We start from the raw sequence: 14,518 nt of genomic DNA on the forward strand, positions 1-14,518 counted from the left end.
TGCAGGTTTCCTCCACTATCCAAAAGTAGAGTGTTTCAGTGAAGTCTGTAAGTGGAAATAGTAGAAATCCAAGAAGCAATTGCTTCATTTATATGAGCAAAATCTTTCAGGAACCCTCAAGCAACCTATCAAATCACATCAAACATCATCTAAAACCTAAAATCATACCAACATAGCACGTTCACAGACACCTTTCAAAGCGATGACAGCCTGATGCTGTCCCCGGAAAGGAGATGGCCACAGGATGCCTCTTAATGGCTCGCTGTGAAACAAAGGTTGATTGAAGGCTGGTTTTGCTTTACTTTTTTCCATGAAAGCGAAATCTTCTTTTTCAGTTCAATAAAACAGGCACTATTTTTTTTTTAAGTGGTGTGACAAAGCGAATTTTTGAAGGGCAGGGGATGAGAGCTCACTATGACTCTTCAGCCAGGCAATCCCCAAATTGCCCTTTGGCCCTTCCAGAGTTCAGCTATCTGCCCCACCATGGACTTCTGCTGCCTCCCCCTCCCTGCCATCAAGTAGATTTCAACTCAAAACCACCCTGTAAAAGAGCAGAGCTGCCGCAGAGGGTTTCCGAGGCTGTAAATCTTGATGGGAGCAGGCTGCTTCATCTTTCCCCCTTAGAATAGCTGGTGGTTCAAACTCCCCTTCATATTAGCTGTCCAGCACTTAACCCCTATTTCACTAGGGCTTCTCTTGATCTTTGTCTTACAAACCATCCCTCCCTTCCTCCAACCCCTTTGACTTGGGTATGTCTGACGTCCTGGCCATTCAGAACACACCTCCCCTGAAGGAGGTGATTGGCTCACTGGTAGGCACATGATCCCATCCAGGCCAATGAAAGCCCTGCCCTGGGACTTTTGCTGTACTTACTGGCCGTGCACTAAGAGGACCAAACTGGGCTAAAGTGTGGTCTCAACTCGGAAATGCAGCTCTAGACAGACTAAACTCTGATAAGTCATTTGAACCCCTGGGACTTGCCAGATTTGAAGTCAGAACCACTTCTGGGATTTACCGTTACATAAGCCATGAAATTATTTTCACTTAGAGTTTTCTGTTATCTTTCCTTTCACAGTCCCTCAAGGCATATATGTTATATCCCTGTTTTAAATGGAAATTCTCAGATCTGGGAAGGCTATATGTAATACAATGGTTAAAACACTACACACACACACACACACAGAGAGAGAGAGAGAGAGAGATATGCTGTGAATCAGAACTGACTCAACAGATATAATGGTTTTGGTTCAGTGGCGGGAAAACTAAGGAGAATGAAGTTTACCAGCCATGTTTAAAAACATAAGTCATTCTAAAATTGCATCCTATTATCATTTCATGTCCCCTAGCTGAAGATGATCCCCTCTCCCTAATATGGCTGAAACTACCTAGCCCAGGATAGATGATGAAATAATTCCAATATTATGCTTCACTGTTGAATCGCAGCACCTGGCACAGAGTAGGAACCTTTTAGCTATTAATAGTGCTTTAGATGTTTAGTCAATGTCCAGTGGCCCCCAACTCGCCTCAGTCTATGGCACTGTGGGTGATAAAAAGCCTGTTTTTTTGCAACCTCATGGCCTCCTCTCTCCTAATCATCCTGCAAACTCCAAGCTTGTTTCTGCCCCAGGGCCTTTGCACTTGCTGTTCAGACAGGAAGGCTTCTTCCCTCAGTCCGTCTTCCTCCCTCACTTCCTCCATCTCTCCTGGGTCTTAGAGCCCTCTCCTCAAGCCTGGCTCAAGCTGCCCTACTTGCTTTTTGAATGAGATCTCAGCCTCCTCGAGTCTCCTGACAAATCACCATCTGAATCTCCAGGTGCATTTAGGTACGTTTATTGATCCTCTTTCCCCAGGATGTCAGCTCCATCCTGGTGAAGCCCTTGTTGGTCTGTTCCTGGCTGCACCCCAGTGGCCAAGCCAGAACCTGGCACTCACCTGGGCCCAGTCACCATCAGCTGAAGGAATTCCCAGACACAGACCAGCCCTCACTGTCCTCATCACCAGTCCACTACATGAAGACCCTTCCTCACCCAATCGGGAGACCCCGGCAAAACAGAGCACCTCACATCAATTCACTTTCAGGTGGCCAGAACCAAGGCTGAGGAGTCCTGAGGTGGGCAGGCGATGTATACCCGTCACCCACCTCCCCCAGGCAACCAGGAAACACCACTGGGCAGCTAAGGTTAATAGACTCTTGCTGCTTTGTTATAAATATATTATATACATCCAAAACATGACATTAAAATATTACTCCATGTTACAGAAAAGATATTAAGGCTTTCTATTATTTACATTAAACAAGCAAGCACCTTTAAAAAAAAAATCAACCCAAAACAAAAAGGCCCCACTCTTCCTCCCTTCCCTGACATAGCCCTGACCAGAGGGGACACGGTGGCCACTCCACACGAGCAAGACCCTGGCAGGGGCTGTGGCTGTGAGGACGACCTCAGACGGGAACTCGGCTCTGCTGGAACCATGACAGCCGGTGGTCTGGGATGGGGAGGGGGGGTGTCTACACTCAGTGGGGGGCGTCTCTGGCTTCTCCTGGTCGCTTGACCTCTGAGGCTCTTAAGGAGCTTTGCTGCCCACCCATCAGGCTCCAGGGGCAGTTAGCAGGGGCCTGCTTGGTGGACACTCAGGTCAGCGGCGGCTCCCCAGACCACTGGGGACAGAGAAGGACGACTCGTCAACCCCAACACCAGCCACAGAGAAAGGCCCTTAGCAGCTCCGGCACAGGTGGGGTGCAGGTGGGCGAGTGCCCCCTGCAGGCAGGGACAGTGGCAGGTGGGCTCCTTTTTCTGTAGGTCTGAGGCTTGGCCGACAGAGATAGGTGGCTGGGGACCAGGGAGGAAAGAAAACGGAGACAAGAATCAGTGGCTCCAATATTCTGTGTCACGAGGGGTGGACTGGGGGGCCTGGGCCCAGCCCAGGAGGCGTCCTCTCCAACAGAGGGGCCAGCAGCAAGGAGGCTGGAGTTTGGCAGATGGCTTCAGCGTAGGGGGGTGGGGGCGAGGGAAGGTTGGCAACCACATGGTGGGCTCGTCCCACAGAGCTACTTGATCTTCTGGGCCCATTTCATGTCGTCTGCTCGGGGCTTCTCCCCGGTCAGGGCCTGGATAATGTCCTCCAGGCGTCTCCAGAAGCCGAGTTTCTCCAGCGGGTAGTTGAGCCAGCCTGCGGGAGAGAGGACAGGCACAGGGTGAGTGGGGGAGCCACTGGGGTACAGCTGGCCCTGGCTGCGGCAGGAGGGGGATGAGCCGGCAGCAGAGGGCAGGGGGTCGGGTCCCACCACACACACTTTCTTACTGAATGCTTATTATATGCTAGGTGCCAAGTAGCATTTATTACTTGCTCTGATTCTCTTGTTTATTCAGCCACCAGACCTGGCCTGTGGCCCTCATGTCTTCGTAGCCTCTATCCTTATCTGGGGTGAATCAGCATCAACTCACTATTCCCGTTTCCTGCTGGTCTCTACCTAGACCCCAAAGGAGAATATAGGTTCCTGCCTCTTTCAAGTCTCAGCCTCGTTGCATGGGACAGGGCCTGGGGACGCCACGAGGTGCTTTCTGGCTGACACACAGCCTCCCCGTAGGGTGGAGCAGAACTGCCCTGTGGGGTTCCGAGGCTGTAAATCTCTGTGGGAGCAGACTACCAGGTCGCTTCCCCTATGGAGAGGGTGGTGTTCAAACTGTTGACTTCTATTTAGAGTCACACTGTGGGCCAAGGGCTGTCACTGAGGGCTCTGCTCAGGGCTTCCAAAGCTGCACGTGTTCACACCGCCCGGCCTGGACTCAGTTCCCACTCAGGCCACTCTCCCCTGGGTTCACAAAGTTGTAAATGCTTTTGGGACAAAACTGTCTACTTTTCTTCCAAGGTGCAGCTATTGGATTTGAACTGCTGACCTTTGGGTTAGCAGTCCAACACATAACTCACCGCACCATCAGGGCTCCTTCTCTATGTTGTTGGTTAGCTAATGTTAAGTCAGAATTGACCCACAGCTGACCCTCCAGCAGGCTTTCTGAGGCTGTAAATCACATGAGAGGAGACTGCCCTTCTCCTCTGAAGCAGCTGGTGGATTAGAACCACATACCTTTGTGTTGGTGCACGTAGCTCTTACCCACCGGGCCATGGGGGGCCGCTCATCTTACTGCTGACAAAGGCTCACTGGTATCAGTGCAGGTGGCTGAATTCCTGCATAGTCCCTGCCTCCAGGCCTTTGCACACTGTTCCTTAAGCAGACAGATGTCCTTCTTTATCTGTGGCTACCCCACCCTTCTTCCCCAGTCACCTCTTGCTCCCTGCCCTCTCTCCCACGGCTCTCAGAGCCCCCCTTTGTGTTCCCCACAACTCACCACATTTGCACTTATCACCTTCCTGTCACTCTGTCCCTCACTCTCCCTTCCTGTCCAGGGATCCCTTGCTGGTTCTGGTCTCGGGTCTCTGCACCTACTGTTCTCCACCCGCCCCCACTCCTTGCTTTATCTGCCTCCACAGCAGCCGGCAAGCAGCCCTTGTGGTGCACGTAATGCATCAGGCTGCTAAAGAAAAGGTCGGCAGTTCAAATCCACTAGCTGCTTCAAGGGGGAAAGATGGGTAGTCTCCTCCTGGGAAGATTCATAGCATTGGAAACTCCAGGGAGGGTCACCCTGAGTGGGAACTGACTTGATGGCAGTGGTGTGGTCTGCAGGGGTCAGACCATCAGGTGGACATTTACTGTCCCTCTTGCCTCTAACTTTGAACTCCAAAGGTGCCCAGATTTTGCCTGTTTTGTTCACAGCTGTATCCTACACCTAGGGTGGTGGCCAGCACACTGCTGGTGGTCAACAGACAGGGCTGGGTGGGTGAGCAGCTGGAAGCTCCACAACAGGGAAGGAAGGTCTGTCTTTATGTAAGATGCTAGAAGGATGGGCAATCTCCCGTGCGATTTACAGCCTCGGAAAACCTGCTGGAGGGTTAGCTACGGGCTGGTTCCAACTCAACTGCACGTAACAACATGCTCTCAGGGAGTCCTGATGGCTTAGTGGTGAGGAACTCTGCTACCACTCCACACGTATGTGGTTTGAATCCACTAGCTGCTCTGCAGAAGAAGACTGGCAATCTCCTCCTGGGTGATTCACAGCCTCTGAAAACCTGCTAGAGTGAGCAGAGTCGGCTCCAACTTGATGGTATTGAACAACAACAAAGCTCTCAACAGGAGCCCTGGTGGCACAACAGATTAAGCGTTAGGCTGCTAGCAGAAAGGTCAATGGTTCGAGTCCACCAGCAGCTCTGAGGGAGTAAGAAGATGTGGCTGGTGGTCTGCTTTCATGAAGATTTACAATCCTGGAAACACTGAGGAGTTTGACTCTGTCCTAGAGGACTGCCATGAGTCCGAACTGCTGTGATGGCAGTGCGTGTGTCTGGCTGTGTCCCCCGCACCTAGAGCAGTGCCCATCACATAGCAGGTGCTGAGTAAGTCTTTGCTAGGCGGAGGATGGGCAGGCAAGGGACGGGCAGGCAGTCAGCAGCACAGCTCCAGAAGGCAGAGTGAGGGAGGGGTCACACGTCCCATGTACTGTCACACCCTCAGCACTCAGCATGTGTTAGGCACACAGCAGGTGCTCAAGAGACCCTGTCCCGAGAGAGGGGACCTTCCCGGAGGGTCGGGGCCGCACCTGTGGTGATGCAGAAGTAGGTCTCGTGGGGCGAGACGTGGTGGATGCGGTGGTGTTTCCGGGGCAGGATGACGTGCCAGTCCTGCAGGAGGGTGACCCAGCGCGGCAGGCCGAAGTACGTGTGTGACCACTTGTGGATCTGGTTGGTGAAGGTGCTGAAGATGATCAGGCAGAAGACGAAGCACTCCCAGGGGTACAGCTGCTCCAGGGCTTCTGCGGGGTGAGGAAAGGGCGCCCAGGGCACGTCACTCACCGCCGGCCTGGCCCTCGACACGCTGGGCAGCACCTGTCCCAGGAGGGCACCCAGCACTCTCCTTCCACCTCCCTGTGGCCTCAGACAAGCCAGGCTCCACCCCTGATGGCCTCAGCCTCCCCTTCCGTTCAGTGCACAGAAAGCAGACTTAGAAGGAGTAATGGCTATGAATGCTGGAGCAGCGTAGACTCTGCGCCGACAACGCCTGGCTGCGTGCTCTTGGGTCTGAGACAGCGCTTCTCTGAGCCTCAGTTAAGAGGCCGTCTTACCCTGGTTCCCTGGCAGAGTTTGGGGCAGGAATTCTGCACCTGTGGCCTCCAGAGGGAGTGAGTCTCTTGGGACATGGAAGGGAGTCAAGGAAGGAGCACAAGGCCAGGAAGCTTGACCTGCGCAGAGTTCTGGAGCGAGAGCAGCCTCAGGGAGTCCGCCCAAGCACAAGGCACTGGCCTTCAGTCTGTGGTTTTCAACTCCAGGAAACGCAGCCAGAGCCAAGGGCCATTCTCTGGAGACCCTCTAGCGTCCGAGCATCTACGACTCTGGTGGCTTAGTGGTAAGGAGCTGTGCTGCAAACCTACAAGGCACTTGGTTCGAATCTACCAGCTGCTCCACAGGAGAAGGACGGGCAGTCTCCTCTCATGTGATTTACTGCCTCTGAAAACCTGCCGGAGGGTTAGCTGTAAGTTGGTTCCAACTTGATGGTACCTAACAACAACAACAACCACCACCACCACCACCCCCCACAGGAAAGAAACAGGTCAGAGGAGAAAGACCCTCAGTAAGAGTCGTGACTGACAGAATGACGGCAACGATGGGTGTGAATGCAATGGAGTCTGGGGAGGTGGGGAGCAGGCAGGGCTTAGATCTGTGTACACAGGGCCACTAGGACTCACAGTAGACCTGGGGGCACCTAACACTGTCAACCCACACAGGAAGGAGCCCTGGTGGCACAGCAGGTTAAGTGTTGGGCTGTCAACTGAACGGCCCTTAGTTCTAATCCACCAGCTGTTCCACAGCGGCAAGTGAGGCGGTCTCCTCCCGCGGAGACTTTCAGCCTCGGAACCTGACGGAAGGAAGGGACTCTCAGCAATGGCTCTGGCTTGGGAGGTTGGGGCTTTGAACTCACAGGAAGGTGCTTGAAGGTTAAGGACTTGTGAGGAGTCAGAACATTATCTGGCACCTTACAAATGACCTTGAGGCCCAGAGAGGTGAAGGTGGCTTGCTTCGAGGGAGACCCCCTATAAAATAAGGAGGGCCAAGATCCAAACTCAGACCGAGTCCACAGCCTTTATCCCCTGTCCGCTTGTGTGGGAAATGCCAGAAATGCCTCTAACTGGCTACACTTAGGCTGAGCTAGGTGAGTTCCTGTTGCCATGGTGTCACCGTGTGCCATCACGTCGGTACCTACACACGGCTCACCATCCAGCAGGTTTTCAGAGGCCGAAAATCTCAGGAGAGAAGACCGCCCAGCTTTCTCCCATGGAGCAGCTACTGGGTTTGAACCTCCTACCTTTGACTAGCAGTCCAACTCCTTACCACTAGGCTCCCAGAGTTCTTACTAGACTTATTTTTTCTAGTTTTTTTTCCTTAGAATGAATGCTGCCACCTTTTCAGAAGCAAGCTTTCTGGTGGACGCAGGAGAAAAACAAAATCCTAGGAGCAGCACTGCATCTTCGAGTCCCAGCCGGTAAACGACTACACCGGTAAACAGGGGGAAAGCAGTGGCAAAATTCAGAGACCAGCCTAGTGTCAAGAAGCTGCACTGTAATCCCAGAGGTACGATGTTTGAATCCACCAAATGCTCTGCTGGAGAAGGAGGGGCAATCTCCTCCTGTACCAGTCAGATCTGATTTGACGGTACACACAGATAAAATAAATAAAAAAAAATAATAAAAAAATTCAGAGACCAACCATCCAGACAGAGCTTCCCTAACCATATAAAATCCCTACATAGCAGCCCAGCGCTGCCTTCTTCCTGAGCCTCTTCCTCTGTGGGAGTGTCTCGCTACACTTTCTTTAATAAACTTTGCTTAAGCATTCTTAAAAAAAAAATGAATGCTGCCTCCTTTTGCTCTTTGTTTTTGGCAATGCTCGTAGAACTGCGTACAGTTGAAGCAAGTGATGGTTTTGTCCTTAGACTTGTTCTCAGGTGCTCTTGGGTCGAGCATGATTCCTAGCGACCCTGTGAAGAACAGATTTGAGCCCTGTCCTATCCTGTGCACTGCTCACAATCTCTGACCACTCGAGCCCCTGACATTCACTGTGCCGATCCGAGCTGCAGGTCTTCCACTCTTTTGCTGTCCCTCCACCTTTCTAAACATGCTGTCTCTAAGGAATTGCCTCTCCCAGCAACCTGTGAGACAAAGCTTTATCATCTTTACCTCCAAGGAGCACTGTGGTTGCACCTTCTCTAACATGTACCTGTTACCATAAATGTCACCAAGCAAGAGGGGCAGAGGGCAGCAGGGAGGAGTGAGGACTGTGGTAAAGTGATGAGCAGGCATCCACTCAGACTTTGTCCTTAGACTAAGCAGCGTATATTGTTAGCATTCTCTATCAGCTTATGGAGTCTTTAAATGAACTATGTACTGGGGATTGTTTGTCTAAGGGCATAAGACAGTCAGTTACGTCCCCCACCTTTTGTTGGATCTTCTTACTGGTCGACCACCACGGGATTCTTGGGGTACTGCTTTCCCTAATCAGTAAGCTTTCCCTTCTTAATAACCTGAAGCGAATGTCTTTTTGTCTGTCAATCTTCTGGTCTGTCTGCAAACATGAACCTTGAGGGACCGTCCCTCTAGGGAGCAAATCTCACTGTCACTGCATCAGGGAAGCCAAAGCAAAAGCTAGACCAGACATTAAACAAGCAAGATGGGCAGAGGGCAGTGGGGAGTAGTGAGGACTGTGGTAAACTGCGGAACATGGGTCTGGGTCAGTGACCAGGGGCCCGGGATGATTAGATCCAGTTGCTCGAGAAAAGCTACAAACCCAGATTTTGAGGTCAAACGTCCCAATTTTCTATGAGGCCAACTAGGAATTTTAAAACCCTGTGAAGGACCATATACAGACAAGCCACACGACAGGAGCAGACTGTGCCCCCTCCGGTCCCACCTTACCATGGCTCTGGGTGCGGAACTTGTAGGCCATGTTGAGCAGTGGCAGCAGGGTCACCAGACAGTTGTCCCCGTTGGTCTCGATGAAGTCGTGTCGTGTGATGGCTGTGGGGTCGATGTGGTGTTCCCGGAACGGCCGGATAAAAGCCTGGGGTGGGGCAGGAGTGGGAACGTGGTCCAGGCAGTGACCCCTGGTGGCCAGCATGCTCCGCGACATGCTGAGCACCCTACCTGGGCTCACCTTCTGCTGGGCACCCAAACCTGCCTCCCCGCCATCCCCCTGCCCAGGACACAGATCACACCCAACCGCCAGGGGTCAGGCTGGAGCAAAGATGGGCTGAAATGATCTTAGGGGTGATGACCGCCCTTTTCTGGGTCTCGGTCTCGCCATCTGTGCTGAGAGGTCATGGAGACCATCTTCCACGCTTTTTCCCTGCCCTAAGCTCATCAGGCATCTCGTGGTAACAGGCTGGGACCTTTGCCTCCCCAGCACCCAAGATCTTCCTTTGAGTAACCACCTTTCTCTGTCTCTTACTCCACTAGGTGCTGATAGGACTGACTTCATCATCCAGCTAGAGGTGAATACGTGACCCAGACCTGACCAGTAAGAGCATCTTACCCCCCTTCCCTCCCCCAGCAACTAGACTTTGGCCGTCACAAGGGGGGAAGGCTGAGTCTCTCACTAGTACTGGACTGCTAGCCACAGGTGGGCAGTTAGAACCCAGAACACGGGCCTAGTGAACATTTCTGAAGGGTCACAGTGTTGAAAAGTCTTTTTTTTTTTTTAAATTTATGATTCATTTCAATGAAAATTTACAGAAATCTGTAACTGGCTGTGATCAATTAGTTGCGGCCTCCACTGCACTCGGACCGGCCTTGAAAATTTACAGAGACTTTTGATTTAGTCTGGAAAATTCTAAGGGGCAAGTTTACTTTGTACACCTAAGCCTGAAGTGAGTTGATAAGTCACTACCAGCAATAGCACCGGGGAAGGACCTTCCACCGGGACGAGAGAGCTAAGAAGATGGACACGCAGGACAGTTGGTGGTCAGCCTGGCCAATTCAGGAGGGGAAAATGCACCTGACAGTGAAGCAGAAAAGACAGTGGCAGAGAAGAGACCAAAGGCAGAGATGGAGACAGACTTATTCTAAGAACTTCCTGGCTGTCCTCCTTGATCCAGCATTGCCTGATTTTGCCTCTACCTGTGGAAATTTCCAGTACATGTACTTTCCAGTACAATAGCCTTGATTGTCTTGACAATATCCTTGTAAGCCAGTTTGGGCTGGATTTTCTATCACCACCCCTAAATCTGACTGATAAAAGATAAAAACCAAACAGTAGTGAGGAGAAGAGGGAGCGTCAGGGAACACAGGCCTCAAATTCAAGGCCTTCGGGTGAAACAGGCTTCTATGGATTCTGACCTTCTGGTGCCCTAATGCTTTTCCTTCCAGACGATTCTAGGTCCAGTCTCAGCACTGGGGGTGAAAGCAGGCTGGAATGCTAAGTTCCCATCTTCCAGACAGGAGAACAAAAGCTTGGAGGGAAAGGGGATGCCCTCAAGGTCACACAGCCCACCTTCCTCCTTGCGGGGTTAGCTGGGCTGTGGGATACTCACCTTCCCCACAATGGGCAGCTCCACGGAGCCCCACGTGTCGGCACCCCAGTGCACCAGACCAGACAGCAAGTCCGCGATCAGAGCTCCAGCGACTGTGGAGGAGAAGAACAGGTGAGCTGGGGCAGGGGGCACATAGGACACCCTGCCCGCCCCTAACACGTCAGCCCTTGAGCACCCCCTGACTTGCTTGGCTCCAGGCGAGGCAGGCACCTATCTGCTGGCTGATCTTGCAGAATGTAAACTGCGCATGCTCAGTTCAGCCAGTCCCTGCCAGGTGCCTCCTCCTGGGCCCGGGCCCTCAGTACTTTACACAGGAAGCCCATCCTGCTGCTCTGCTCGGGAGATGGGATGGGAACACCTGGTTCCTCTGAGGTGTGGCGCCTGAAGTTCCTGGCTTACAACAGATGCCGCACCCCCTGCCTTCAATGCGGTCATTTGGCCTCCAACAGTGGTCTCCTTGTTTTTGTTCTTAATTACTCAGAACTGGAACAAAGAGACCTAAGATGCTGATTCATGGGTCCCTTCAGACACCCCAGCAGCATGTGCTCACTTGTGGGTTCAGCAGAAGTTTAGCGCTCTCAGAACTGGCCTTGAACTCCGGTCTTGTCACCCACTAACTGTGTGACATTGGACATGTTACTTGACCTTTCTGTGTCCCAGCTTCTTAGAAAATAAAAGTGTGCACACCCATGTTTATCATGGCTTTATTCGCAATAGCAAAGAGCTGGAAACAACCCAAGTGGCCATCAACAAACGAATGGTATATCTACACAATGGAATACTACGCTTCATTGAAAAACTAGGAACTCATGAAATATTTCACAAAATGGGTGACCCTGGAGGACATTCTGCTGAGTGAAATATCTCAGTCACAAAAGGACAAATACTGCATAGGGTCACTGTTGGAAAACAGGCCTGACATCAGGGTTGAGGGAAGACAGAGAAGGAGGGAAGGAATGATGTATACTGCATTGAAACAGATGGAGAGAACTGTTTAAAAGGGATATATGATTGGGTGTTATTGTCATGATAGGAGTCCAGAATGAAGGCTGCACAGTGCAGTGGACTTGGGGGGACTTTCATAACAATGAAAGAATTTTACTTTTCAAGGAGAAGAGTAAATTGGGGGGGAGGGGGAAGGCAGGGAGAAAAGTGTAAGAATGAATGATAAGAAACCCTACGTCTCTGTAAACATTCATTAAAATTAATAAAAAAGAATGGTGAGAACTAAAAAACAAAACCACAACACACCAAACTACCATTTATTGAGCACTTTCTCAGGGTCAGGCACAAGTGTTCTACATGCTTGATCCCAATGAATTGTCTTGGTTGCTAATGAAAAGGTTGTAAGTTCAAATCCAGCAGCTGCTCCAGGAGGGAAAGAGGAGACACTGGAACCTCAGAAGTGGTTTCCACTCTGTCCCACAGGGTCACTGTGAGCTGGAATCACTTGGATGGCAGGAGGTGGATTGGGAAAGCTGGTACTTGTTTTATTTCCATTTTACAGAGCAAGTAACTGAGGCTTAAAGAGCAGAAATAACAAGACTGAGGTCACACAGTTAGGAAGTGGCGGGTCTGGCCTCTCTGCCTCGTTAGGCAAATCCAACCCACCAGGCAAGCGGGAGAGAGCTCTGGAGGCAGAGTGTAAGAGCTGCACCTGCAAGCCAAAGGTATCGAGATGGCCCCCCGAGACTCCTCCGGGGAGTGGGGCTTGTGATTGTTCAGGTCCCTACGGACACTAAGTGCAGAGGCCCAGGAACACCACCCCGAGGCACCAAACACAGGAGGGAGTGGGTGGGGCACGCCACATGGGGACACAGCAGATTGACTTGCTGGAATGTGGAAGCCAAGGTTGGGCTGGTGTGTGTCACCCTGTGCATGGGTGACTGGACTTGGGGAGAAAGGTCAGTGTCCAGCAGGTCCGGATGGCCGGTGCACTCAGCAGCCTGCCCAGGGCGGGCCTGCCTCGCTCCTCCGAGATGGACGAGGAAGCAGGGTCTTTGCACCTGGCATTCCTTCTGCCTGGCCCTCTCCCTCAAGTGTCCTCCTCTGCCTTTGAACTTAGGGCAAAGGTCACCCAGACCCAGGTGGGTGCGCCATGGTCACCTGCTCCCGCTTTATTTCCTTCCTGGCCCTCGTCAGCGTCTGGAATGTTCTCAGTTATGATGTGCACTGCTCGGAGGAGAGAGGCTCAGAGAAGTCTTAGCAATTCTCCCTTCATCTCAAGCTGGGATGGGAAGAGCCACGTTTAAGCCAAATGAAAACCTCAGCACCATGGTGTTTACGCTGACTCACCGCAAACCTACAGAGTGGGGCTGTCCTAAAGCATCTGTGTCCAAACTGTGTAAATCTTTATAGACGCCAACTGCCACTTCCTGCCCTCCACTGCTGCGTTTATAGGGGACAAGAGGTGATGGGGCACCCAGAGGTGTGGCCTGGTAGGGCCTAGAGTTCAGGGTCCGTGTTTCCAGAGGGCTGGGTTTCCCGGGAGGCTCAGACAAGCCCCCCCCCCCTTTTGTGACATTGTGAATATCCACAGCTTACAGTCAAGGCTTCAGGTCTAAGTAAGTGGCTCAATCCCTTTCCACACGGGGACACACCTGTCCTGCCACCCCTCAGATCCTACGTGCACACAGAGCAGACAGGAAGGTGTCTGCAGCGCCCCCGCCAGGCTTCCTCGTGCCTGACTCCAGGCACCCGGGGATCCATCCACATCCATGGAGAAGGATTTTGCTTGTTCTAGAAGGCCATGTAGTCTGTGTTCTTCTGGATCTGGCTTCTTTCTCTCTGCAGGCCCCTAGATCATCCGTGCAGTTACGTTATACACAAACAGTCCATGCCTCCTTACTGCAGGTGAGACCCCTGCTGGCTTAGTGGGTTACGTGGTGAGCTGCTAACCAAAACTCTGGCAGTTTGAACCCAGCAGCTAGCTGCTCCAAAGGAGAAGAACGAGGCAATGTGCTCCTGTTAAGATTTACCATCTAGGGAGCTCTGGTGGCCTAGTGGCAAGACGCTGCACTGCAATCCCAGAAGTACACGGTTCAAATCCAACAGATGCTCTGCTGGAGAAGGAGGGGGCAATCTCCTCCTGTACTAGTCAGATCTGATTTGACGGTACACGTAAAAATAATATAATTTAAAAAAAAAAATTACAGTCTAGGCAAAAACCTAACGGGGAAGTTGTCGCCTGTCCCACGGGGCTAATATGCACCAGATCATTTCACCTTCTGAATTTATCATTCAGTGGGTTCCGCTTCCTCTGGCTGATGGATTCACCATTGTTGCTGCTGTCGAGTCACAAATGACCTGTAGCTGACCCTCTAGTGGGTCTGCAGAGTCAGTTAATCATGCGGGAGGAGACTGCCCATCTTCCTCCCATGGAGCAGCTGGAGGATTTGAACTACATGCCTTTGGGTTGGCAATGCTATCAACAGTGACGCTTTTTTCCGATCCAGTCGTCCGTGCGGGGGCTCTGGTAGAGTGGCAGAAGCTGAGTTGCTAATCCAAACGCCTCCCGGGCAATGACAGCGTCTGAAAACCCCCTGAAGGGCCAGCGATGAGTCAGTTCTGACTGGACAGCACACAACAACAACAACAACAACAACAACAATAGCAGTAGTTCACTGGTTGTATGTGCCAGTCAGTGTATTCATTCACTTGGCTCTTGTTGGATGTTGGGTTGTTTTCGCAGGAGCTACGGGGAATCAAAGCTGTGACCAGTCTCATAGTAAGCTCATGAGGATACAGGGCCTCATTTCCTCAGGTGAAGATACTGGTTTGTTTCTGGTGTTTTTCTTCTTCTTCTGACAGGTGTTAAGCAGTCACTGGTTATGAAGCCCTGTGGTAACAGGAAGTGTCTGAGCTCCATTAATTTCTCAATAGCCCTAA

General features: G+C 51.8%; 1 protein-coding gene across 2 annotated transcripts in view; it reads right to left on the reverse strand.

Moving 5' to 3' along the window:
• Positions 1-2,806: 2,806 nt before the first annotated feature.
• The window catches only part of TMEM189 (transmembrane protein 189), a 28,333-nt gene continuing 16,621 nt past the window's right edge, over positions 2,807-14,518 (reverse strand). The window contains exons 3-6 of one of the 2 annotated variants that reach the window (XM_006881633.1): positions 10,640-10,722; positions 9,018-9,162; positions 5,652-5,864; positions 2,807-3,171 (exon numbers count right to left, since the gene is read on the reverse strand). In XM_006881633.1, coding sequence (XP_006881695.1) covers positions 3,050-3,171; positions 5,652-5,864; positions 9,018-9,162; positions 10,640-10,722 — 563 coding nt within the window. In that variant the 3' untranslated portion in view covers positions 2,807-3,049. Of the gene's footprint in view, positions 3,172-5,651; positions 5,865-9,017; positions 9,163-10,630; positions 10,723-14,518 lie in introns of both variants that reach the window. The other variant, XM_006881632.1, reaches the window with a different exon arrangement.

The sequence above is a fragment of the Elephantulus edwardii genome, unplaced genomic scaffold (genome assembly GCF_000299155.1).
Source record: "Elephantulus edwardii isolate Elephantulus edwardi_28Jun2011 unplaced genomic scaffold, EleEdw1.0 scaffold00015, whole genome shotgun sequence".
In the NCBI taxonomy this organism is placed as follows: Eukaryota; Metazoa; Chordata; class Mammalia; order Macroscelidea; family Macroscelididae; genus Elephantulus; species Elephantulus edwardii.